This window comes from Phyllobates terribilis, unplaced genomic scaffold, assembly GCF_046119375.1.
Source record: "Phyllobates terribilis strain yellow unplaced genomic scaffold, ASM4611937v1 Scaffold_3__8_contigs__length_932513732, whole genome shotgun sequence".
Lineage (NCBI taxonomy): Eukaryota > Metazoa > Chordata > Amphibia > Anura > Dendrobatidae > Phyllobates > Phyllobates terribilis.
Genome location: NW_027362763.1, coordinates 18,823,057 through 18,850,701, shown reverse-complemented (window position 1 = coordinate 18,850,701; position 27,645 = coordinate 18,823,057). Strand labels below are relative to the sequence as shown.

Sequence of the window (27,645 nt, the reverse complement as noted above, 5' to 3'; positions counted from 1 at the left end):
CAGGATGGGCACATTAGTTCAAGAGGCGGACCACGATGGGGACATTCCTACAAGATGGTGACCAGGATGGGGACATTCTTACAATATGGCGACCAGGATGGGGACATTCTTACAATATGGGAACCAGGAAGGGGACATTGCTACAAGATGGAGACCAGGATGAGGACATTCTTACAATATGGCGACCAGGATGGGAACATTCTTACAAGATGGGGACCAGGATGGGCACATTAGTTCAAGAGGCGGACCACGATGGGGACATTCCTACAAGATGGTGACCAGGATAGAGACATTCCTACAACATGGGGACTTTCCTACACGATGGGGACCAGGATGGGTACCTTCCTACAAGATGGGGACCAGGATGGGCACATTACTACAAGATGGGGACCAGGATGGGGACTTTCCTACAATATGGGGACCAGGATGGGGATATTACTACAAGATGGGTACCAGGATGGGGACATTCTTCCAATATGGGGACCTGGATGGGGACATTCCTCCAACATGGGGACCAGGATGGGGACATTCCTACAAGATGGGGACCAGGATGGGGACATTCCTACAAGATGGGGACCAGGATGGGGTCATTCCTACAAGATCTAGACCAGGATGGGGACATTCCTACAAGATGGGGACCTTCCTACAATATGGGGACCTTCCTACAAGATGGGGACCAGGATGGGCACATTATTATAAGATGGGGACCTTCCTACAATATGGAGACCAAGATGGGAACATTCCTACAATATGGCGACCAGGATGGGGACATTCTTACAATATGGCGACCAGGATGGGGACATTCTTACAATATGGGAACCAGGATGGGGACATTGCTACAAGATGGAGACCAGGATGGGGACATTCTTACAATATGGCGACCAGGATGGGGACATTCTTACAAGATGGGGACCAGGATGGGGACATTCCTACAATATGGGGACCAGGATGGGGACATTCCTCCAACATGTGGACCAGGATGGGGACATTCCTACAAGATGGGGACCAGGATGGGGACATTCCTACAAGATGGAGACCTTCCTACAATATGGGGACCTTCCTACAAGATGGAGACCAGGATGGGCACATTACTACAAGATGGGAACATTCCTACAATATGGAGACCAGGATGGAGACATTCCTACAATATGGCGACCAGGATGGGCACATTACTTCAAGAGGGGGACCAGGATGGGGACCTTTCTACAATATGGGGAACAGGATGGGGACATTCCTACAATATGGGGACCAGGATGGGGACATTCTTACAATATGGCGACCAGGATGGGGAAATTCTTACAATATGGGAACCAGGATGGGGACATTGCTACAAGATGGAGACCAGGATGGGGACATTCTTTCAATATGGGAACCAGGATGGGGACATTGCTACAAGATGGAGACCTTCCTACAATATGGGGACCAGGATGGGCACATTACTACAAAATGGAAACATTCCTACAATATGGGAGACCAGGATGGGGACATTCCTACAATATGGCAACCAGGATGGGGACATTCCTACAAGATGGGGACCAGGATGGGCACCTTACTTCAAGAGGGGGACCAGGATGGGGACCTTTCTACAATATGGGGAACAGGATGGGGACATTCCTACAATATGGGGACCAGGATGGGGCCTTCCTACAATATGGGGACCAGGATGAGGACATTCCTAAAATATGGGGACCAGGATGGGGGACATTCCTACAATATGGGGACCAGGATGGGGAACATTACTACAAGATGCGGACCAGGATGGGCACATTACTACAAGAGGGGGACCATGATAGGGACATTCCTACAAGATGGGGACATTACAACTAGATGGGGACCAGGATGGGTCATTACTACAAGATGAGGACATATCTACAATATTGGGACCAGTATGTGACATTACGACAATATGGGGCCCAGGAGGATGGGAGACATTACAACAAGATGGGGACCAGTATGGAATATTATGACAAGATGGGGACAAAGATGGGGGACATTACAAAATACAGACCAGGGTGGGGCACATTGCTACAAGATTTTTGCCAGAAAAACTTCAAGATAAAGCATGAAAAAATATTTTGCCACTAAAAATGCTGCTTTATATATAAACTAAAGTAAACAAAAAAAAGTGCACGTTTATTATCGCCATATCCATAACGACCCAAGCTCTAAAAAATAGAATAAAACAGAAAAAATGTTCAAAAGGTGTATAGAAAAAAAATGGTATCACTAAAAATGTCACTTTGTCTTGCAAAGAATGCGGCCCCCCAAATTAAATTTTTTTTCCGTGTGCGGCCTGTATACCCAGCCAAGTTTGAGACCCCTGGTCTAAACTGTCATTGTTAGATACTGTGACAAAGTCACTGGTAAAGTGGTGGAGGGGAGACATGTTTCCCTGAGACTATGGGCGTCAGTGAATTGAAACTGTTAAGTTTCCTCCAGCATGTTATGTGCAAGGAGGGGTTAAGTCTCCATTTCCAAAGGGCGTGTTTTTACCAGAACAACCATAGAGCGGGTGGGAGGTTGTTCTCCATATCTCCTCCCCAGGGTGTAGTCTGGGGGAGGTTTAAATAGTTGGCCAGCTGAGGCATTCAGAGGTCAATGTCTGGAGAAGTAAGCTCCAGAAGGGAGCGTGTGTTTGAACCATGTGGAGTTGCTGAACTCTCAGCAGGTGAATCCCTGCTACTCCAAGGACTGTGTTCTATGTGTGACCATTTTTGCTTTGTTCTCCTGTTTTGCCCAGCGGGCTGTGTTTATTTTTATGGACTAAAGGTTGGTTTATGCTGCCCTACAATAAATCAACCAAAGATTTAAAGAGACGGTGTACCTGTTTCTACGTCCGTGTGCAGCCGAGTGAGCGGGCAAGATCCCCAGGAAACGATCATGGAGGACCTAATCAAGCACCTGGTGAAAGCTCAGCAGGAGACAAGCAAGCTGCTATTGCAACAGATTCACCAACAGCAGCAGAACCAACAGGATGAGCTCCAACAACAGCAGCAGCAGATGGAATTGCTCGCAGAAGTGGTTCGTGTAAGGCCAACAGCCCCTCCCCCAACTCCAGGTGATGACTCGAGCATCCGGAAAGCAGTAAGGCGAGCCATGCAAAAAATGACCCCAGGTGATGATGTGGAGGCATTTTTGACTGTGTTTGAGCGGGTGGCAGAGCGGGAGAGGCTTCCGTCGGAACAGTGGTGGGTGGTGCTGGCCTGTATCTGACTGGTGAGCCCCAAAAGGCTTATTACGACTTGGCCTTGCATGATGCCCAGGAGTATATTAAACTCAAAACTGAGATACTGGCACGTGCTGGAGTGATTATGTAGGTGAGAGCCCAAAAGGGTCCACCACTGGGCGTATTGCGGTGATAAACCACCTCGCTCCCAAATGTTCGATCTCCTCCATCTTGTGCAGAAGTGTTTGCAGCCGGAGTCCTCCACGGAATGTGGATGACCTGGTTGGCCTAGTAGAAAGATACCAGGTGGTCGAGAGGTCCCTAAGAAAGCCGGGTGGTGCTGCATCTCCATACTGGGGTACTCAGGGGGAGCCAGAGTCCTAAAAGACGAGGAGTAGAACCATGACTAGGGGAGTCCGAGGTCCCCAGGAGTTGCTGAGGGGCTGCCAAAGGCTACTGGGAAAGACATGATCTGCTGGAGGTGTCGCAGTCCTGGACACATAGCCGCCAGGTGTCCTATGTCCTCTGAGCAGATGGACTGCAGCGTAGGAAGACGCTGCTATACTATGCTCATACACCTGCAGTGTGGACTATCAGCCCAGTGAGGGGCCACAGTCATGTCCCGTGACCCTAAATGGGGTACTGGTGTCGGGACTCTTGGACTCTGGGAGTTTGGTGACCAAGGTAAAAGCCACACTTCCCCATCAGTTGGTACCAGGAAAGTATGTGGGCGCCCGCTGTATCCACGGCGACCCCAAGGACTACCCCATCACCCGAGTAACGATAAAAACTAAGTGTGGGACTGACACCCATGCGGTTGGGGTGGTGAAGGGCCTGCTGCACCCGGTAATAATAGGGCGGCTGTTAGAACCCTCCTGTTTGTTTGTTTTTTCCATCTTGTGTTTTGCGGTCACATGACCATCTGCCTTTATATTCCAGCTCCGCCCTTATGGCTGTGCTGGACTTCAGTGTTTGACTGTTTCTCTAGCCTGGTGCTTCGGTGCCTTTCTCTGTCAAGTTCGCTTGGTCCTTCTGGGACCTGTAGTACATTTTTGTCAGTTTGTCTTTTTGTGTTCTGCAACAACTTCTCTGTTTAGGAGGTGTCCATTTTTGTCCCAGTTCTTAGTTCTTTTAGGGACCCCTTCCTTAATGCTATAGGTCTTTGTTCAGACTAGCCGAGGACTAAGGCGTGTCTGTTCGCTAGGAACAGGCAGCCCAGTACATCGTAGGGATTCAGCTTAGTCTTACTGTAGGGACAGCTTTCCCCTATCTTTCCTTAGTACTTGTTGCAGATCATAACAGCGGGACTTCAGACTGTTCTGGCATTTGTGGGGAAAGGTGGGGGTACCCACTAACTCAGGTAAGAGCCGGTTCGTCTGTGAAGAATCCTTTCTGCAGTCAGAGGCGGAAGAGTTTCTCTTGTGTGTCCTTGCTGGCGACAAGGACGAGACCGTGACCCATGAGGATGAGATTCCAGAATTGGGGGTTTCTGGGGGGAATTTTGGAACTGCTCAAATCGAGGACCTTATATTAAAACGCGCATGGGACAATGTGACTGTGATAAATGGGGTCACCCAAGGGCAGGGGGCTGACACCAGGTTAACTTATTTTGCAGTCAATGAGGATTTGCTATATCTGGTCACTAAACAGAGAGGGGAAGTGTTAGAGCAGCTGTTGGTACCAGAACCCTATAGGCGTAGGGTGCTAGACCTAGCCCATTCTCATGTCTTGGGGGGGCATCTGGGCATAGACAAAACCCAAGAGCGGGTCCCTCAGAGGTTTTACTGGCCTGGGTGTCACCGGGAGGTTGTTAATTACTGTCAGTCCTGTCCTACGTGCCAGCTAACTGCTCCCGTGTCCCACTTCCATAGTCCCCTGGACCCATTACCCATTATAGAGGTTTCATTTGACTGCATTGCTTTGGACCTGGTAGGGCCCTTAGTTAAGTCCACCAGGGGTCACCAATACATCCTGGTGGTGTTGGACTACGGCACACGATACCCGGAGGCGGTACCATTGAGAAACTTCTCTGCCTGGAGTATAGCGTGTGAACTAGTCCATATTTTCTCCCGAACCGGCCTGCCAAAGGAGATCCTGACAGACCAAGGGACTCCGTTCATGTCTAGAGTGATAAAGGAGTTGTGTAAAGCTCTGCAAATTACCCAACTCCGGACGTCTGTGTACCATCCGCAGACGGACGGCCTGGTTGAGAGATTCAACAAGACCCTAAATTCTATGCTATAAAGATCGTGGAGAAGGATGGCCGAGACTGGGATTGCCTACTTCCCTACCTGCTATTCTCCATTAGGGAAGTTCCCCAGGCCTCTACGGGGTTCTTGCCCTTCGAGCTGCTTTACGGTGGCACCCTCGGGGACTGCTGGACATTGCGAAGGAGACCTGGGAAGCAGAGGTGACACCCCACCGGAGTGTCATCGAGCATGTAACCCAGATGCAAGACTGGATCGCGAGGGGGATGCCGATTGTAAGAGATAGCCTCTTTCAAGCCCAAGAGGCACAGGCAAGAGTCTACAATCGATCAGCGAGACTGAGACAGTTCAGCCCTGGAGACCGGGTGTTGGCGTTGATCCCAACAGTGGAGAGTAAATTCCTGGCTAAGTGACATGGGCCATATGAGGTGGTCGAAAAGTTGAGTGACATCAACTACAAGGTCCACCAACCAGGAAGAAGAAAGCCATATCAGGCATATCACGTTAACCTGCTCAAACCTTGGCGAGACAGGGAGCCGGTGGTGGCTACGTGCCGGGAGGCCCAGCCTGAAGCCCGTATCGAGAATGTCACAGTGGCAGAGACACTGTCACCGGCTCAGAAGCAACAGTGTCGAGAGCTGCTTCAGCGGAACCGTGACCTGTTTTCAGAGCTGCTAGGTTGTATGCAGGTGGTTGAACACGAAATCTTGACAGAGCCACATGTGAGGGTGAATCAAAGGCCGTATCGGATTCCGAAAGCCCGCCGTGAGGTGATCTCCAAAGAGGTGAGGAGAATGTTGAGCCTCGGCATCATCGAGGAGTCAAAAAGCGGCTGGTCCAGCCCCATTGTCCTGGTGCCGAAGCCGGATGGAGAATGGCAGTTCTGTAATGACTACCGGAAGCTGAATGAAGTATCAAAATTTGACGCATATCAGATGCCCCATGTCGATGAGCTTATTGAGAGGCTAGGGTCAGCCAGATAAATCACCACCCTGGACCTAACGAAAGGGTACTGGCAGATTCTCTTGTCCCCAAGTGCCAAGGAGAAGACGGCCTTCTCTACTTCTGACGGGTGCTTCAAGTACACCAGGATGCCATTCGGTCTGCAAGGAGCCCCAGCTACCTTCCAGAGGGCCATGGACCGGATACTAACCTCTCACAAGAAGTACGCTGCGGCTTACCTGGATGACATCGTAATATTCAGCCCGGATTGGGAAAATCATTTACAGAAGGTCCAGGCGGTACTGGATGCGCTAAGGAAGGCAGGGTTTATGATCCCAAAGAAGTGCGCCATCGGCAAGGAAGAGGCAAAGTACTTGGGCTAGGTCATCAGAAGGGGCGAAATAAAGCCGCAAGTAAAGAAGGTGGAGGCTATCCAAAACTGGCCGCAACCGAACTCCAAGAAGCAAGTTCGTGTGTTTTTGGGAATTGTGGGGTATTATTGGCGATTTATTCCAAATTTCGCCATGATAGCAGCTCCCCTGACTAATCTTAAAGGCACGAAGACATCGATGGCAAAATGGTCCTCAGAAGCGAAGATGGCATTCCAGGAGTTGAAGCTCGCCCTATGTGGACAGCCGGTCTTAGTCGCGCCTGACTTCACTAAGGAATTTGTGGTGCAGACTGACGCCTCTGAGGTCGGTTTGGGGGCTGTATTGTCCCAGGAAATAGATGGGGACGAACATCCAGTCCTATTCCTGAGTAGGAAACTCACCTCCTGTGAAAAAAACTATGCAATCGTAGAGAAGGAGTGCTTGGCCATCAAATGGGCCATTGAAACCCTAAGATACTACCTGTTAGGCCGAAAGTTCAGGCTAGTGTCAGCCCATGTGACGCGCCCCCTGGGCCGTGGGGGACTCAGAGCTCCAGGGCTGTGCTGAGATGTTATGGATGTTGCTGTTGCAGTTGTGGTGCAGTGTAGTGCAGGGGTTGATGGCGCGGCAGTAATAATCGACAGACAGTGGGGTGCAGTCTTCAGAGTTTACTCACAGTTGCTAAGTTCCTCAGGTTGCACTTTCCGGATTACGACCTCCCACGTCGCGCTGCGTTCACCAGGCAGGGGTTCAGCAAACTCCCAGGTGTTTCAAGAGTGCTTGACAAGACCCCGTTCTATATGCCCTTCTCAGCCGTCTTCCTGCGCTGGCCCTCACCCTTCTTGCCCTGCGCCTCGCCAAACAATGTCCCAAGCCGGTATCCTCAGATCTTTCTGGGCAACCTGGAGTTCCCTGGATCCTATGTGGTTACCTTTTTGATGACTTGAGAGCGGATGTGGCAACTGCAGCCTGAAAGTACAGAAGCCTGTTCCCGTTGAACTTTGTAATTCTCACTGATTAGGCGGCCGGTCCCCTCTGCGGCTCGATCCCTCCACCGCCTGGCAGATTCGGGCGTACGGGTGGCCTCCAGCACTGCCCATACCCCTGGGATCCCTTCTTCACTCCTGGAGCCTTCCTCCTGCTCCTCTCCTACTCAGCCTGTCGTGGGCCTCTCTGGCTAGGCCCTCCTCCTCCTGAGCAGAGCTCATACAAAGCTCCTGCTCCTCTCACTGTACTCCTCTAACTGAACTGTCCTTTCAAGATGGCTTCTCTATTTATATCACTTCTTCCAATGCTCCCCTGATTTACTTCCTCCACCCACACCCACTACATGGTTCCCCCTACTTTGGTTCCCCCCACTCCAGCCAGGGACAGGGCTCAGCAGGGAAGCGACGCATCTTGCCCCTCCTGCTGGTCTGGAGTAGTGTAGTGTTGGGTGCAGGTGTTGGGGTCCCGGGCAGCACTCTATCCTTACCTGAGAGTGAGGTACCACACCTCTGGGTGAGATGCAGTACCTCTGTGGCGACTGAACCCTCAGGGGTGCCACACATGCACCCCTGAGATAAATGAGGGGAACAATGCCTGGGTAACTAGGTGGTTCCTAGCACTCCAAGATTTTAATTTTCATGTAGAGCACAGGCCCGGGAAACTACAAGGAAATGCAGATGCCCTGTCCAGACTTCCCTGTTTAACGAGTGAAGGAGCCAAAACCCCCGGCTTTGGGCAGGGGAGGGGGATATGTGACAAAGTCACTGGTAAAGTGGTGGAGTGGAGACATGTTTCCCTGAAACTATGGGCGTCAGTGAATTGAAACTGTTAAGTTTCCTCCAGCATGTTATGTGCAAGGAGGGGTTAAGTCTCCATTTCCAAAGGGCGTGTTTTTACCAGAACAACCATAGAGCGGGTGGGAGGTTGTTCTCCATATCTCCTCCCCAGGGTGTGGTCTGGGGGAAGTTTAAGTACTCAGCCAGCTGAGGCATTCAGAGGTCAATGTCTGGAGAAGTAAGCTCCAGAAGGGAGCGTGTGTTTGAGCCATGTGGAGTTGCTGAACTCTCAGCAGGTAAATCCCTGCTACTCCAAGGACTGTGTTCTAGGTGTCACCATTTTTGCTTTGTTCTCCTGTTTTGCCCAGCGGGCTGTGTTTATTTTTATGGACTAAAGGTTGGTTTATACAGCATTACAATAAATCAACCAAAGATTTAAAGAGACGGCGTACCTGTTTCTACCAAGTGAGCGATGTACCACAATACTTACATACATCATATTAAATAGACAAATTCTATATGTAGCCCTGAACTCTACTATAAGTATGAGAACCATGTGTTACCTCATAGTCATAGTGCCTGAAGACCCCCATAATGTTATCAATAAATATCCATATGATGTAAATTAATTACCCTGGGTAATCGGCGACCGTGCAGGAAAACCCACGTGTGGTTGCAGCGCCGATGTGTGGGTTCTCCTGCATGGTCGCTGATTACCCAGGATAATTCATTTATATCATATGGATATTTATCTATGAGGGTGAATGTGTCTGACACCTTGTGAGCTGGAGGACGCACGCCGCCTCTGCCGAAAACCTCACGGCTACAAAGAGAAACGTTCAGACTAAAAGATAATCTCCAGAAATAGTCTGAAGGCAGAAAATGGATCTTATCCGGAAATTCACCCATAAAAGTATTATTATCCAGAGAATGGAGGGGAAATCCATCACTGAGAGGAGCCGCCGGCACGTCACTGAGAGGAGCCGCCGACACGTCACTGAGAGGAGCCGCCGACACGTCACCGAGAGGAGCCGCCGACACGTCACCGAGAGGGAGCCGCCGACACGTCACCGAGAGGGAGCCGCCGACACGTCACCGAGAGGGAACCGCCGACACGTCACTGAGAGGAGCCGCCGACACGTCACTGAGAGGGAGCCGCCGACACGTCACTGAGAGGGAACCGCCGACACATCACTGAGAGGGAGCCGCCGACACGTCACTGAGAGGGAGCCGCCGACACGTCACTGAGAGGGAGCCGCCGACACGTCACTGAGAGGAGCCGCCGACACGTCACTGAGAGGAGCCGCCGACACGTCACTGAGAGGGAACCGCCGACACGTCACTGAGAGGAGCCGCCGACACGTCACTGAGAGGAGCCGCCGGCACGTCACTGAGAGGAGCCGCCGACACGTCACTGAGAGGAGCCGCCGACACGTCACTGAGAGGAGCCGCCGGCACGTCACTGAGAGGAGCCGCCGGCACGTCACTGAGAGGAGCCGCCGGCACGTCACTGAGAGGAGCCGCCGGCACGTCACTGAGAGGAGCCGCCGGCACGTCACTGAGAGGAGCCGCCGGCACGTCACTGAGAGGAGCCGCCGGCACGTCACTGAGAGGAGCCGCCGGCACGTCACTGAGAGGAGCCGCCGACACGTGACTGAGAGGAGCCGCCGACACGTCACTGAGCGGCATCGTATCTTCTATATATATGTGTGTGAGTGTGTGTATATCTCCTGTCTCCTCTCTGTGCCGTCCTGAGGAGCGGAGCGCGGTGTCAGCTGCTGCCAGATCTGCGCCATTCTCTTCACCTCACTGTGGAGATCTGTGTTATATACCGGTCACATGGTGCTGATGTCATCACAGGTCCTGCACCACAACTGTGATATGCTCCACCCCTTATCACATGGTGATGACGTCATCACAGGTCCTTCATGTCCTCCAGTGCAGCAGCTGCAGGTTATTGTCTCTGGTGTCAGCCGCTGATATACAGAAGCCTCCAGGTCTCCATCCTCTAATATCATCCAACAGCTTCTGTCTCCTGAGCGACGACCGAGGATGGAGGCCGAGACGTCCCGAAGAATCATCCAGTGCGCCCTGGAGATCATCTCCCTGCTGAGCGGAGAGGTAAACCCCAATATATATCTATAATCTGCTGAGCGGAGAGGTAAACCCTAATATATATCTATAATCTGCTGAGCGGAGAGGTAAACCCCAATATATATCTATAATCTGCTGAGCGGAGAGGTAAACCCCAATATATATCTATAATCTGCTGAGCGGAGAGGTAAACCCTAATATATATCTATAATCTGCTGAGCGGAGAGGTAAACCCCAATATATATCTATAATCTGCTGAGCGGAGAGGTAAACCCCATTATATATCTATAATCTGCTGAGCGGAGAGGTAAACCCCAATATATATCTATAATCTGCTGAGCGGAGAGGTAAACCCCAATATATATCTATAATCTGCTGAGCGGAGAGGTAAACCCCAATATATATCTATAATCTGCTGAGCGGAGAGGTAAACCCTAATATATATCTATAATCTGCTGAGCGGAGAGGTAAACCCCAATATATATCTATAATCTGCTGAGCGGAGAGGTAAACCCCAATATATATCTATAATCTGCTGAGTGGAGAGGTTATCCCCAATATATATCTATTATCTGCTGAGTGGAGAGGTAAACTCTTCTATATATCTATTATCTGCTGAGCGGAGAGGTAAACCCTAATATATATCTATAATCTGCTGAGTGGAGAGGTAAACTCTTCTATATATCTATTATCTGCTGAGCGGAGAGGTAAACTCCTCTATATATCTATTATCTGCTGAGCGGAGAGGTAAACCCTAATATATATCTATTATCTGCTGAGCGGAGAGGTAAACTCTTCTATATTTCTATTATCTGCTGAGTGGAGAGGTAAACTCTTCTATATTTCTGTTATCTGCTGAGTGGAGAGGTAAACTCTTCTATATTTCTATCATTATCTGCTGAGCGGAGAGGTAAACTCTTCTATATTTCTATTATCTGCTGAGTGGAGAGGTAAACTCTTCTATATTTCTATTATCAGCTGAGCGGAGAGGTAAACTCTTCTATATTTCTATTGTCTGCTGAGTGGAGAGGTAAACTCTTCTATATTTCTATCATTATCTGCTGAGTGGAGAGGTAAACTCTTCTATATTTTTATTATCTGCTGAGTGGAGAGGTAAACTCTTCTATATTTCTATTATCTGCTGAGTGGAGAGGTAAACTCTTCTATATTTCTATTATCAGCTGAGCGGAGAGGTAAACTCTTCTATATTTCTATTGTCTGCTGAGTGGAGAGGTAAACTCTTCTATATTTCTATTGTCTGCTGAGTGGAGAGGTAAACTCTTCTATATTTCTATCACTATCTGCTGAGTGGATAGGTAAACTCTTCTATATTTCTATTATCTGCTGAGTGGAGAGGTAAACTCTTCTATATTTCTATCATTATCTGCTGAGTGGAGAGGTAAACTCTTCTATATTTTTATTATCTGCTGAGTGGAGAGGTAAACTCTTCTATATTTCTATTGTCTGCTGAGTGGAGAGGTAAACTCTTCTATATTTCTATCATTATCTGCTGAGTGGAGAGGTAAACTCTTCTATATTTCTATTATCTGCTGAGTGGAGAGGTAAACTCTTCTATATTTCTATCATTATCTGCTGAATGGAGAGGTAAACTCTTCTATATATCTATTATCTGCTGAGCGTAGAGGTAAACTCTTCTATATTTCTATCATTATCTGCTGAGTGGAGAGGTAAACTCTTCTATATATCTATTATCTGCTGAGCGTAGAGGTAAACTCTTCTATATTTCTATCATTATCTGCTGAGTGGAGAGGTAAACTCTTCTATATTTCTATTATCTGCTGAGCGGAGAGGTAAACTCTTCTATATTTCTATTATCTGCTGAGTGGAGAGGTAAACTCTTCTATATTTCTATCATTATCTGCTGAGTGGAGAGGTAAACTCTTCTATATTTCTATTATCTGCTGAGTGGAGAGGTAAACTCTTCTATATTTCTATTATCTGCTGAGCGGAGAGGTAAACTCTTCTATATTTCTATTATCTGCTGAGCGGAGAGGTAAACTCTTCTATATTTCTATTATCTGCTGAGTGGAGAGGTAAACTCTTCTATATTCCTATTATCTGCTGAATGGAGAGGTAAACTCTTCTATATTTCTATTATTATCTGCGGAGTGGAGAGGTAAACTCTTCTATATTTCTATTATCTGCTGAGCGGAGAGGTAAACTCTTCTATATTTCTATTATCTGCTGAGTGGAGAGGTAAACTCTTCTATATTTCTATCATTATCTGCTGAGTGGAGAGGTAAACTCTTCTATATTTCTATTATCTGCTGAGTGGAGAGGTAAACTCTTCTATATTTCTATCATTATCTGCTGAGTGGAGAGGTAAACTCTTCTATATTTCTATTATCTGCTGAGCGGAGAGGTAAACTCTTCTATATTTCTATTATCTGCTGAGCGGAGAGGTAAACTCTTCTATATTTCTATTATCTGCTGAGCGGAGAGGTAAACTCTTCTATATTCCTATTATCTGCTGAATGGAGAGGTAAACTCTTCTATATTTCTATTATTATCTGCGGAGTGGAGAGGTAAACTCTTCTATATTTCTATTATCTGCTGAGTGGAGAGGTAAACTCTTCTATATTTCTATTATCTGCTGAGCGGAGAGGTAAACTCTTCTATATTTCTATTATCTGCTGAGTGGAGAGGTAAACTCTTCTATATTTCTATCATTATCTGCTGAGTGGAGAGGTAAACTCTTCTATATTTTTATTATCTGCTGAGCGGAGAGGTAAACTCTTCTATATTTCTATTATCTGCTGAGTGGAGAGGTAAACTCTTCTATATTTCTATTATCTGCTGAGCGGAGAGGTAAACTCTTCTACATTTCTATTATCTGCTGAGTGGAGAGGTAAACTCTTCTATATTTTTATTATCTGCTGAGTGGAGAGGTAAACTCTTCTATATTTCTATTATTATCTGCTGAGCGGAGAGGTAAACTCTTCTATATTTCTATCATTATCTGCTGAGTGGAGAGGTAAACTCTTCTATATTTCTATTATCTGCTGAGTGGAGAGGTAAACTCTTCTATATATCTATTATCTGCTGAGTAGAGAGGTAAACTCTTCTATATTTCTATTATCTGCTGAGTGGAGAGGTAAACTCTTCTATATTTCTATTATCTGCTGAGCGGAGAGGTAATCTCTTCTATATTTCTATTATCTGCTGAGTGGAGAGGTAAACTCTTCTATATTTCTATTATCTGCTGAGTGGAGAGGTAAACTCTTCTATATTTCTATTATCTGCTGAGTGGAGAGGTAAACTCTTCTATATTTCTATTATCTGCTGAGTGGAGAGGTAAACTCTTCTATATTTCTATTATCTGCTGAGTGGAGAGGTAAACTCTTCTACATTTCTATTATCTGCTGAGTGGAGATAGTCAATACTGTCACACTGATCTACCCGCTAAGTTTTTGTTGCGAACAGGTCTCTGCTGCCCTCTATTGTCTGGACAAATATGTGATTAACGGAGGAATCTGTAGGCTGCTAACTCCACAATAACCCAAGAATAATTAGTCGCTTCCCCCACCAGTTGTTTTGTATACAGGCTGATTGGACGTCTGATTTCTAGTCGTGTGGCTTTGGGGCACGGGTTACAGAACTAAAGGAACAGAACTATTCAATTTAACATTTTATCCCCAACAATAGGGATTGTCTGTAAAATCTTGTGTGTATGTATATGTCTATACTCACAGCTCTGGCAAAAATTATGAGACCACTGCAAAATTGTAATTTTTCTCTTTCTTGGTATATTTTTGAGTAAAATGTACATTGTTGCTTTATTCTATAAACTACTGACAATATGTCTCCGAAATTCAAAGCAAAACATTTTGTATTTATTTGCAGCAAATGAGAAATCGTCAAAATAATCAAAAAAGAACCAGAGAAACAGAGAGCCAGTGCTTCCAGACCTCAAATAATGCGAAGAAAACCAGTTCTTATTCATTTAGAAACAACAATCCTCATGTTTTAGCTCAGGAAGAGTTCAGACATCAATATTTGGTGGAATAACCATGATATTAATCCCAGCTCTCATGCGTCTTGGCTGCTTTCCACCAGTCTTTCACACTGCTTTTGGGTGACCTTACGCCACTCCTGGCACAAATCTAAGCAGTTCTTCTGTGTTTGATGGCTTGTGACCGTCCATCTTCCTCTTAGTTACATTCCAGAGGTTTTCAATGGGGTTCAGGTCTGGAGATTGGGCGGCCATGACAGGGTCTTGATGTGGTGCTCCTTCATCCACACATTGATTGACCTAGCTGTGTGGCATGGGGCATTGTCCTCAGAGTTGGGGAACATTGCCTGAGCAGAAGGAAGCAAGTGTTTTTCAAGGATATCCTTGTCTGCGGCTTGATTCATATGTTCTTCGTAAAGCTTAACCTGCCCAATTCCGGCCTTGCTGAAGCATCCCCAGATCATCACCGATCCTCCACCAAATTTCACAGTGGGTGCAAGACACTGTGGTTTGTATGCCTCTCCAGGTCTCCGTCTAACCATTAGACGACCAGGTGTTGGGCAAAAGCTGAAAATTAGACTTATCAGAGAAGATTACCTTACTCCAGTCCTCTATGGTCCAATCCTTATGGTCTTTGGCAGTCTTCAGCCTGGCTCTCCTTTGCTTCTCATTGATGAAAGGCTTTTTTCTAGCTTTACATGACTTGAGGCATCTAGGAGCCTGTTTCTGACTGTTCTTGCCGTGCTCTTCACCCCAGCTGCCATTTGCCATTTCTTTTGTAGGTCACTTGATGTCATCCTGAGGTTGCTGAGTGATCTAGGAATAAGATGAGGGTCATCCCGGTCAGTGGAGAGTCGCTTTCGCCCTCTGCCGGTCTGTAGCTTTGTTGTCCCCAATGTCTGCTGCTTGACCTTGTTGTAATGGACTGCCGTCTTCGAAATTTTAAGGATGGAGGCAACATGACGCTCACTGTATCCCTCTGCTAGTAAAGCCAGAATTGAGCCCTTCTTTTCCTCACTCAAGACTTTTTTCTTTTCAACTCCTTTGGCATTGTTACAAGTTATTTTTTCATTGAAATTAGTTTTGGGCTATTTCTAGCACTTGTTTTGCCCCCAGCTTGTCCTATTGCAAGAGGATTGTGAAGAGCACAGCAGTGTTTTTTATACTTTCTCTTGTTACATAAGATTTGGTTCAGGTGATCACCTAATCAGAAGAACATTAAGTAGAAGGAGGTGGATGGTGGGTGGAATTCAGCTGACACCGGAATGGAATGGCCGTCAGACATGTACAGAACTCCGCAGTGGTCTCTTCATTTTTGCCAGAGCTGTGTATATTATGTGGGAAAAGTGCAGCACAGGTTAGGTGTATAAATCCCGGGTGCAGAGCCTAACCACAAGCACAACGAAACCTCAATGTAGTCCACAGAAACAAAGGCAACGCTCCAGTCGTCAAAACTAGCTGTGATTTATTGACGTATAGTCCTAGTGGCAACGCTTCCTTCCTATTGAGGAACTTTCTCAAGCAGTGCTCAATACATCTAGTCAGCATTATATAGCTGATACAATGATGCTTATTACCATTCCAATGATCATAAAAATATTAATATACAGTGATTATAATATTAAAGTGCACCTCGGTGCTTTTACAATTGTAAGACTGCCCATCACAAAGTTTATTTTTAATTTCAGAACTTCATATTATTAAATTAGTGTTAATTAGAAAATGTCATATCATCTGTTTAATTTATATAATATATCTCATCCACCTACATGTTTGATGTCACCGATGCCACGCATACATTTCACTAGGACATTTCAGATTATAAAATCATTTTTCGAGCTGTTATAAAGTATTCTAATTTACTGAGATAATGACTTTTGTGTTTTCATTGGCTGCAAGCCATAATCATCAACATTAACAGAAATAAACACGTGAAATAGATCCCTCTGCGTGTAATGATTCTATATAATAGATCCCTCTGTGTGTAATGACTCTATATAATAGATCCCTCTGCGTGTAATGACCCTATATAATAGATCCCTCTGTGTGTAATGACTCTATATAATAGATCGCTCTGTGTGTAATGACTCTATATAATAGATCCCTCTGTGTGTAATGACTCTATATAATAGATCCCTCTGTGTGTAATGACTCTATATAATAGATCCCTCTGTGTGTAATGACTCTATATAATAGATCCCTCTGTGTGTAATGACTCTATATAATAGATCCCTCTGTGTGTAATGACTCTATATAATAGATCCCTCTGTGTGGAATGACTCTATATAATAGATCCCTCTGTGTGGAATGACTCTATATAATAGATCCCTCTGTGTGTAATGACTCTATATAATAGATCCCTCTGCGTGTAATGATTCTATATAATAGATCCCTCTGTGTGTAATGACTCTATATAATAGATCCCTCTGCGTGTAATGACCCTATATAATAGATCCCTCTGTGTGTAATGACTCTATATAATAGATCCCTCTGTGTGTAATGACTCTATATAATAGATCCCTCTGCGTGTAATGATTCTATATAATAGATCCCTCTGTGTGTAATGACTCTATATAATAGATCCCTCTGTGTGTAATGACTATAATAGATCGCTCTGCGTGTAATGACTCTATATAATAGATCCCTCTGTGTGTAATGACTCTATATAATAGATCCCTCTGTGTGTAATGACTCTATATAATAGATCCCTCTGTGTGTAATGACTCTATATAATAGATCCCTCTGTGTGTAATGACTCTATATAATAGATCCCTCTGTGTGTAATGACTCTATATAATAGATCCCTCTGTGTGTAATGACTCTATATAATAGATCCCTCTGTGTGTAATGACTCTATATAATAGATCCCTCTGTGTGTAATGACTCTATATAATAGATCCCTCTGCGTGTAATGACCCTATATAATAGATCCCTCTGTGTGTAATGACTCTATATAATAGATCCCTCTGTGTGTAATGACTCTATATAATAGATCCCTCTGCGTGTAATGATTCTATATAATAGATCCCTCTGTGTGTAATGACTCTATATAATAGATCCCTCTGTGTGTAATGACTCTATATAATAGATCCCTCTGCGTGTAATGATTCTATATAATAGATCCCTCTGTGTGTAATGACTCTATATAATAGATCCCTCTGTGTGTAATGACTATAATAGATCGCTCTGCGTGTAATGACTCTATATAATAGATCCCTCTGTGTGTAATGACTCTATATAATAGATCCCTCTGTGTGTAATGACTCTATATAATAGATCCCTCTGTGTGTAATAACTCTATATAATAGATCCCTCTGTGTGGAATGACTCTATATAATAGATCGCTCTGTATAATGAATCTATATAATAGATCCCTCTGTGTGTAATGACTCTATATACTAGATCCCTCTGTGTGTAATGACTCTATATACTAGATCCCTCTGTGTGTAATGACTCTATATAATAGATCCCTCTGTGTGGAATGACTCTATATAATAGATCCCTCTGTGTGGAATGACTCTATATAATAGATCCCTCTGTGTGGAATGACTCTATATAATAGATCCCTCTGTGTGGAATGACTCTATATAATAGATCCCTCTGTGTGGAATGACTCTATATAATAGATCCCTCTGTGTGGAATGACTATATAATAGATCCCTCTGTGTGGAATGACTCTATATAATAGATGCCTCTGTGTGGAATGACTATATAATAGATCACTGTGTGTGTAATGACTCTATATAATAGATCCCTCTGTGTGTAATGACTCTATATAATAGATGCCTCTGTGTGGAATGACTATATAATAGATCACTGTGTGTGTAATGACTCTATATAATAGATCCCTCTGTGTGTAATGACTCTATATAATAGATCCCTCTGTGTGGAATGACTCTATATAATAGATCCCTCTGTGTGGAATGACTCTAAATAATAGATGTAACGGGTCTGGGAGGCGGAACCTCTGAGCAACTATACAAGGGGGCGGTCCTTGTAGGGTGGCTCCCAGGGAAGACGGGCAGGTAGTCACGGCAAGTGACAGGGACAGTCTCTGGGTAGAAGGGCAGGTAGTCACGGCAAGTGACAGGGACAGTCTCTGGGTAGACTAGCAGACAGGTAGCAGTTGGGCGCTCCCAGGTGAGCGGGCAAGAGTCTCTGGACTGGCAGGTGGTCACAGCAAGTGACGGCAGAGCCTCCAGGTAGGCTAGCAGGCAGGTAGCAGGTGAGCGCTCCCAGGTGAGCGGGCAAGAGTCTCTGGACTGGCAGGTGGTCACGGCAAGTGATGGCAGAGCCTCCAGGTAGGCTAGCAGGCAGGTAGCAGGTGAGCACTCCCAGGTGAGCGGGCAAGAGTCTCTGGACTGGCAGGTGGTCATGGCAAGTGACGGCAGAGCCTCCAGGTAGGCTAGCAGGCAGGTAGCAGGTGAGCGCTCCCAGGTGAGCGGGCAAGAGTCTCTGGACTGGCAGGTGGTCACGGCAAGTGACGGCAGAGCCTCCAGGTAGGCTAGCAGGCAGGTAGCAGGTGAGCGCTCCCAGGTGAGCGGGCAAGAGTCTCTGGACTGGCAGGTGGTCACGGCAAGTGACGGCAGAGCCTCCAGGTAGGCTAGCAGGCAGGTAGCAGGTGAGCGCTCCCAGGTGAGCGGGCAGGCTGGTCCATAGACAGACTGACAGGTGTCGGAAGGCAGACCGTCGGACTGCAGGCTTGCAAGCAGGTAAGCGGATATCAGGCAGGTATCAAGCAGGAATCTGGCAGGTAACTGGTAACGGGACCTGAGGGCTGAAGCAGAGTGAAGGCTTTGCAACAACATTGCGCGCGCGCACGCGCCCTAAGCACAGTGGCCGGGAAGCAGCACGCGCTGCCAGCAGAGCGGGAGGAGGACGCCGGGCACGGAGCGGAGAGGTGAGGGGAACAGCGTCCCTGTCTAGCAGGAGGCAGGGACGCCGACGCTACAGTACCCCCCCCTTTAGGCCCCCCCTTTTTTAGGCCAGACAGAAATTTATCAAGGATGAGAGGGGCATGGATGTTCTCCCGGGGCTCCCACGTTCTCTCCTCAGGACCAAACCCCTTCCAATCTACCAGAAAAAAGGTTTTTCCTCTTACCCTTTTGGTGGCCAGAATGTTCTCTACCTCAAACTCGTTTTCAGCGGAAACCGGAGAAGGAGGCGTACCTGTAGACTTGTAAAAAGAGTTAAGTACCACGGGTTTGAGGAGAGATACATGGAAGGAGTTAGGGATCCGCAAGTTGGCCGGGAGTTTCAATTTATAGGCCACTGGGTTGATTTGTTTGATAACTTCTAGTGGGCCGATGAACCGAGGCCCTAACTTGTAGGAAGGAATCTTGAGCCGGACATACTTGGACGAGAGCCAGACTTTATCTCCAGGACGGAATTGTGGAGGATCCAGGCGTTTTTTGTCAGCGTGTTTTTTCATCCGCTCGGACGACTGAAGGAGTGCGGATCGGGTATTCTCCCAAATGGAGGAAAATTTGCTAACGAGAGATTCCGCAGCCGGATTGTCCACCGAGGTGGAGACGGGAAATGGGATCCGAGGATGCTGACCGAAGACTACAAAAAACGGGGATTTGGAGGAAGATTCGCTCTCGTGATTATTGTAAGAGAATTCGGCCCATGGCAGGAGATCCACCCAGTCTGAATGGTGGACATTAACGAAGTGCCGGAGGTAACTGGTCAGGATCTGATTGATCCGCTCCACTTGACCATTGGACTGTGGGTGGTATGCGGAGGAGAAGTCCAGGGTGACGTCTAGCAGCTTACATGTGGCTCTCCAGAAGCGTGAGGTGAACTGAACCCCACGATCTGACACGATGTGGAGGGGCAGGCCATGGATACGGAAGATGTGGCGGATAAAGTCTTTAGCCAGCTCGGGTGCAGACGGGAGGCCTGGCAGGGGAATGAAATGAGCAATTTTGGAAAAGCGGTCAGCGACCACCCAAATGACCGTACAACCGGCAGAGACAGGGAGATCTGTTATGAAGTCCATAGCTATATGCTGCCAGGGGGCAGCAGGTACTGGAAGAGGGAGGAGGCGACCGGCTGGCAGGTGTCTCGGAACCTTGTTGCGGGCGCAGGACACACAGGCAGAAACAAAGTCTATTACGTCCTTGTGCAGGGTAGGCCACCAGTAGTGCCGGGTGATAAGCTGGAGGGTCTTTTTCTGACCGGCGTGGCCAGCAAGCTTAGACGAGTGACCCCAGTGTAGGATCTTCTCCCGATCAGGTACCGTTACGAACGTCTTACCGGGAGGGAGACGATTTAGACTCACGGGGGCCACCTGCATTACTCTGGCGGGATCGATGATCTGTTTAGGTTCCTCTTCAAGATCAGACACCAGGAAGGATCGGGACAAGGCGTCAGCTTTGATGTTTTTGTCAGCCGGGCGAAAATGAAGAACAAAATCAAAGCGAGCAAAAAACAAGGACCACCGGGCTTGGCGCTGGTTAAGTCTCTGGGCACTCTGGAGGTAAGCCAAGTTCTTGTGGTCCGTGTAAATTATTACCGGGTGAAGAGCCCCCTCGAGCAGGTAACGCCACTCCTCCAATGCCAGCTTAATGGCCAATAACTCTCGGTCTCCTATAGAATAGTTGCGCTCGGAAGAGGAGAAGAGTTTGGTGAAGAAGCCGCAAGTTACCATTCTCCCGGAAGACGATTTTTGGGTAAGTACCGCTCCGGCTCCAGAGGAGGAGGCGGCGTCAACTTCCAGGAAGAATTGCTTGTTGCCGTTCGGGCAATGCAGCACCGGGGTGGAAGAGAGCCTGTTTTAAGGAAAGAAAGGCTTCCTCAGCTTCGGGCGGCCATTCTCTGGGATTAGTGCCCTTACGGGTGAGCGCAGAGATTGGGGCAGTCTGGGAAGAGAAGTGTGGTATGAAGAGGCGGTAGTAGTTGGCGAAGCCCAGGAACCGCTGAATAGCCTTCAACCCCTCTGGTCGAGGCCACTTCTCGATGGCAGACAGTTTCTCAGGATCCATGCGTAGGCCGGTCTGAGAAATTATGTAGCCCAAAAACGGAAGTGAGGTCTGCTCAAAGAGGCACTTCTCATATTTAGCGTAGAGGTGGTTCTGCCTGAGCCTGAGCAGAACCTGACGAACATCCCTCCGGTGTGTGGGGAGATCCGGAGAGAAGACCAAGATGTCGTCCAGGTACACCACTACGCAGGAGTAGAGAAGGTCCCGGAAGATGTCATTGACCAACTCTTGAAAGACGGCGGGAGCGTTACAGAGACCGAAGGGCATTACCAGGTATTCATAGTGGCCGTCCCGGGTGTTGAATGCCGTCTTCCATTCATCCCCCTGACGGATACGGACCAGGTTATACGCCCCACGGAGGTCCAGCTTGGTGAAGATTCTAGCCCCCCTCAGACGGTCAAATAATTCCAGAATGAGCGGAAGGGGGTATTTATTCTTCACCGTGATCTGGTTAAGGCCTCTATAGTCTATACAGGGACGGAGTGAGCCTTCCTTCTTTTTGACAAAGAAGAAGCCTGCTCCCGCCGGGGAAGTAGATTTCCAGATGAATCCCCTGGCCAGATTCTCCTCAATATATTCTGACATGGATCGGGTCTCAGCAGCGGACAAAGGGTAAATGCGCCCACGGGGAGGAGTAGCGCCGGGCATCAGGTCGATCGGGCAGTCGTATGGTCTATGAGGGGGAAATGTCTCTGCCTCCTTTTTATTAAAGACGTCCGCATACGACCAATAAGGAGCCGGAAGACCAGGTAGATTGGCTGGAGTAGGAGAAGGACGGACAGGATGGACGGGAACTAAACAAGTCTTATGGCAGTCCTGTCCCCAGCGAAGGACTTCTCCGGTCTGCCAATCAAGCACGGGTGCATGTCTCTGAAGCCAAGGTAGGCCTAGTAAGAGGGCGTGAGAGAGTCCAGGCAGAACATGAAAGAAGATGCTCTCAGAGTGCAGCATTCCCACCTGCAGGGTTATGGATTCGGGGATGAGTTGGATGGGATGTGGTAAGAGGCCCCCATCCACGGCAGCGACAGATAAGGGTACAGCTAGAGGTTTGGTGGGAATGCGGTATTTCTCTACCAGAGACTGAGAAATGAGATTTCTGGCAGCTCCAGAGTCAAGTTGGGCTAGTTCAAAATAACGGTTCTCCCCGCAGATGATAGAGACCGACAGCAACAGAGATGGAGAGGGTTTACTCTTGTCTAGGACGACCTCTCTGAGCGATCCTAGACACAGGCGTTTCCCGACCTCTCCGGGCAGGAACGGATCCGGTGCTCCTTACTGCCACAGTAGAAGCAGCTCCCCTCGGCACGGCTTAACTCTTGACGGGTTTTGACCATCTTGGTCTGGTCGACCTGCATAGGCTCGGGTGAGTGCGCCTGGGGAGTAGCGGGAGAAGTGACAGGTTTCTGAAAGGTAGAGGCTAGACGTGGAAACCTCCTCTCACGGGTGACCTCTTTGGCGCGTTCCTGGAACCGGATGTCAATCCGGGTGGCAAGAGTTATTAAGTCGTCGAGAGTGGTAGGTATGTCCCGACCGGCGAGTTCATCTTTAATACGGCCGGACAGACCCTCCCAAGAGACAGACACCAGGGCGTCGTTATCCCAGGCCAGCTCCGAAGCAAGGGTACGGAACCGTATGGCATATTGGCCCACGGTGAGATTTCCTTGATGGAGGCGTAGCAGAGATGATGCGGATGAGGTCTTCCGTCCGGGTTCGTCGAAGACCTTCCGGAAAGCCGTGAGAAAGGCTGGCAGGTTGGACACCAGGGGGTCTCCTCTCTCCCATAGAGGATTTAGCCAAGCCAGTGCCTCCCCGGTGAGATGGGACACGATGAAGGCTACTTTGGCCCGGTCGGAGTTAAACTGGTGGGACAGGAGCTCAAAGTGCAGGGTGCACTGGTTTATGAAGCCCCCGAGCTTGAGCGGGGTCGCCTCCGAAGCGAGGAGGTGCAGAAAGCCGGGGTCCTGGACAGGATGCCATGGTATTGGTGGGCAGCGGCGCTGCCGGGCTGCGAGTCATGACACTAGCGGTGGTTGCTGGTGGAGCAGTCAGAGTGTCCAGGCGAGAGTTGACATTCCGCAGGTGGCTCAGGATGGACTCCTGTTGGGACCTCTGACGGGACAGTTCATGACATAGGTCCGAGAGCGAGGGAGCTTGGGTGCCACCGGGTTCCATGGCCCGAGCAAACTGTAACGGGTCTGGGAGGCGGAACCTCTGAGCAACTATACAAGGGGGCGGTCCTTGTAAGGAAGTGGGTGGCTCCCAGGGAAGACGGGCAGGTAGTCACGGCAAGTGACAGGGACAGTCTCTGGATAGAAGGGCAGGTAGTCACGGCAAGTGACAGGGACAGTCTCTGGGTAGAGGGGCAGGTAGTCACAGCAAGTGACAGGGACAGTCTCTGGGTAGACTAGCAGACAGGTAGCAGGTGGACGCTCCCAGGTGAGCGGGCAAGAGTCTCTGGACGGGCAGGTGGTCACAGCAAGTGACGGCAGAGCCTCCAGGTAGGCTAGCAGGCAGGTAGCAGGTGAGCACTCCCAGGTGAGCGGGCAAGAGTCTCTGGACTGGCAGGTGGTCACGGCAAGTGACGGCAGAGCCTCCAGGTAGGCTAGCAGGCAGGTAGCAGGTGAGCGTTCCCAGGTGAGCGGGCAAGAGTCTCTGGACTGGCAGGTGGTCACAGCAAGTGACGGCTGAGCCTCCAGGTAGGCTAGCAGGCAGGTAGCAGGTGAGCGCTCCCAGGTGAGCGGGCAAGAGTCTCTGGACTGGCAGGTGGTCACGGCAAGTGACGGCAGAGCCTCCAGGTAGGCTAGCAGGCAGGTAGCAGGTGAGCGCTCCCAGGTGAGCGGGCAAGAGTCTCTGGACTGGCAGGTGGTCACGGCAAGTGACGGCAGAGCCTCCAGGTAGGCTAGCAGGCAGGTAGCAGGTGAGCGCTCCCAGGTGAGCGGGCAGGCTGGTCCATAGACAGACTGACAGGTGTCGGAAGGCAGACCGTCGGACCGCAGGCTTGCAAGCAGGTAAGCGGATATCAGGCAGGTATCAAGCAGGAATCTGGCAGGTAACTGGTAACGGGACCTGAGGTCTGAAGCAGAGTGAAGGCTTTGCAACAACATTGCTCGGGCACCTCCATTTTGGAGGAGGTGCCTTATATATGATGAAGTCCTCCGGCCATTGGCCGGGGACTCCTTAGGACGGCGCGCGCGGCCCCTTTAAGAGAGGGGGAGCGCGCGCGCACGCGCCCTAAGCACAGTGGCCGGGAAGCAGTGCGCGCTGCCAGCAGAGCGGGAGGAGGACGCCGGGCACGGAGCGGAGAGGTGAGGGGAACAGCGTCCCTGCCTAGCAGGAGGCAGGGACGCCGACGCTACAATAGATCCCTCTGTGTGGAATGACTCTATATAATAGATCCCTCTGTGTGGAATGACTCTATATAATAGATCCCTCTGTGTGGAATGACTCTATATAATAGATCGCTCTGTGTGGAATGACTCTATATAATAGATCGCTCTGTGTGTAATGACTCTATATAATAGATCCCTCTGTGTGGAATGACTCTATATAATAGATCCCTCTGTGTGGAATGACTCTATTTAATAGATCCCTCTGTGTGGAATGACTCTATATAATAGATCCCTCTGTGTGGATTGACTCTATATAATAGATCCCTCTGTGTGGAATGACTCTATATAATAGATCACTGTGTGTGGAATGACTCTATATAATAGATCCCTCTGTGTAGAATGACTCTATATAATAGATCCCTCTGTGTGGAATGACTCTATATAATAGATCCCTCTGTGTGGAATGACTCTATATAATAGATCCCTCTGTGTGGAATGACTCTATATAATAGATCCCTCTGTGTGGAATGACTCTATATAATAAATCCCTCTGCGTGTAATGACTCTATATAATAGATCCCTCTGCGTGTAATGACTCTATATAATAGATCCCTCTGCGTGTAATGACTCTATATAATAGATCCCTCTGCGTGTAATGACTATATAATAGAACCCTCTGCGTGTAATGACTCTATATAATAGATCCCTCTGCGTGTAATGACTCTATATAATAGATCCCTCTGTGTGTAATGACTCTATATAATAGATCCCTCTGCGTGTAATGACTCTATATAATAGATCCCTCTGTGTGTAATGACTCTATATAATAGATCCCTCTGTGTGTAATGACTCTATATAATAGATCGCTCTGTGTGTAATGACTCTATATAATAGATCCCTCTGTGTGTAATGACTCTATATAATAGATCCCTCTGCGTGTAATGACTCTATATAATAGATCCCTCTGCGTGTAATGACTCTATATAATAGATCCCTCTGCGTGTAATGACTCTATATAATAGATCCCTCTGCGTGTAATGACTCTATATAATAGATCCCTCTGCGTGTAATGACTCTATATAATAGATCCCTCTGCGTGTAATGACTCTATATAATAGATCCCTCTGCGTGTAATGACTCTATATAATAGATCCCTCTGCGTGTAATGACTCTATATAATAGATCGCTCTGCGTGTAATGACTCTATATAATAGATCGCTCTGCGTGTAATGACTCTATATAATAGATCCCTGTGTGTAATGACTCTATATAATAGATCCCTCTGTGTGTAATGACTCTATATAATAGATCCCTCTGCGTGTAATGACTCTATATAATAGATCTCTCTGCGTGGAATGACTCTATATAATAGATCCCTCTGTGTGGAATGACTCTATATAATAGATCCCTCTGTGTGGAATGACTCTATATAATAGATCCCTCTGTGTGTAATGACTCTATATAATAGATCCCTCTGCGTATAATGACTCTATATAATAGATGCCTCGGTGTGTAATGACTCTATATAATAGATCCCTCTGTGTGTAATGACTCTATATAATATAGGAGTTTCACTTTTCGTATTGAACTGAAATAAAGTAACTTTTTGATGATATTCTAATTTTGTGAGATGCCCCTGTAGATGCTAGCATACAAGTTCTATGATAATTTCATCACAGAGAATCTATTGAAGTGCTTGATTTAAAATGATCTCTTTATTGAATAACATCTTTAAAATAAAGTAAAAAAAGATTAAAAAGCTGCCTCCAATCGAACAAATGGGAGACTCGCACAGAGACAATTCAAGAACTAGATTAGTAATGATGATATGAAATTACAGGCGGTGCCGACAGGAGGAAGCAGCAGATTGATCATTTTTCTAAATGTTAATCACGACAAAATGGAAATGAACTGGGTCATACTGAATCTGATAATTCAAGTGAATTCTTGAATTAATGAAAACACAGCAAATCTAATAAAATATGTAGCTATACACAATCACAGGGGTACATTCCCATATTGGCATAATTTGCATACATACAGTGGGTGCGGAAAGTATTCAGACCCCTTTACATTTTTCACTCTTTGTTTCATTGCAGCCATTCGGTAAATTCTAAAAAGTTCATTTTTTTCTCATTAAAGTACACTCTGCACCCCATCATGACTGAAAAACACAGAAATGTAAAAATGTTTGCAAATTTATTAAAAAAGAAAACCTGAAATATCACATGGTCATAAGTCTTCAGACCCTTTGCTCAGACACTGATATTTAAGTCACATGCTGTCCATTCCCTTGTGATCCTCCTTGAGATGGTTCTACTCCTTCATTGGACTCCAGCTGTGTTTAATTAAACTGAATACTTTCTGTACCCACTGTATAACTGTGAATAATTAAGAAGGCATATTCTTAAGAGCAAAATATGTATTGTACAGACCAAAAGTTTGGACACACCTTCTCATTTAAAGATTTTTCTGTATTTTCATGACTTTGAAAATTGTACATTCACACTGAAGGCATCAAAACTATGAATTACCACATGTGGAATTATATACTTAACAAAAAAGTGTGAAACAACTGAAAATATGTCTTATATTCTAGGTTCTTCAAAGTAGCCACCTTTTGCTTTGATGACTGCTTTGCACACTCTTGGCATTCTCTTGATGAGCTTCAAGAGGTAGTCACCAGAAATGGTCTTCCAAGAATCTTGAAGGAGTTCCCAGAGATGCTTAGTAGCACTTGTTGGCCCTTTTGCCTTCACTCTGTGGTCCAGCTCACCCCAAATCATCTCGATTGGGTTCAGGTCTGGTCACTGTGGA

The 27,645-nt window shown here is 47.3% G+C and overlaps 1 protein-coding gene across 1 annotated transcript in view; it reads left to right on the top strand.

Annotated features, from left to right (window-relative positions):
* Nucleotides 1-10,350: 10,350 nt before the first annotated feature.
* The window catches only part of LOC141258705 (uncharacterized), a 70,492-nt gene continuing 53,197 nt past the window's right edge, over nt 10,351-27,645 (top strand). The window contains exon 1 of the mRNA XM_073673727.1: nt 10,351-10,570. Coding sequence (XP_073529828.1) covers nt 10,502-10,570 — 69 coding nt within the window. The 5' untranslated portion in view covers nt 10,351-10,501. The remainder of the gene's footprint in view (nt 10,571-27,645) is intronic.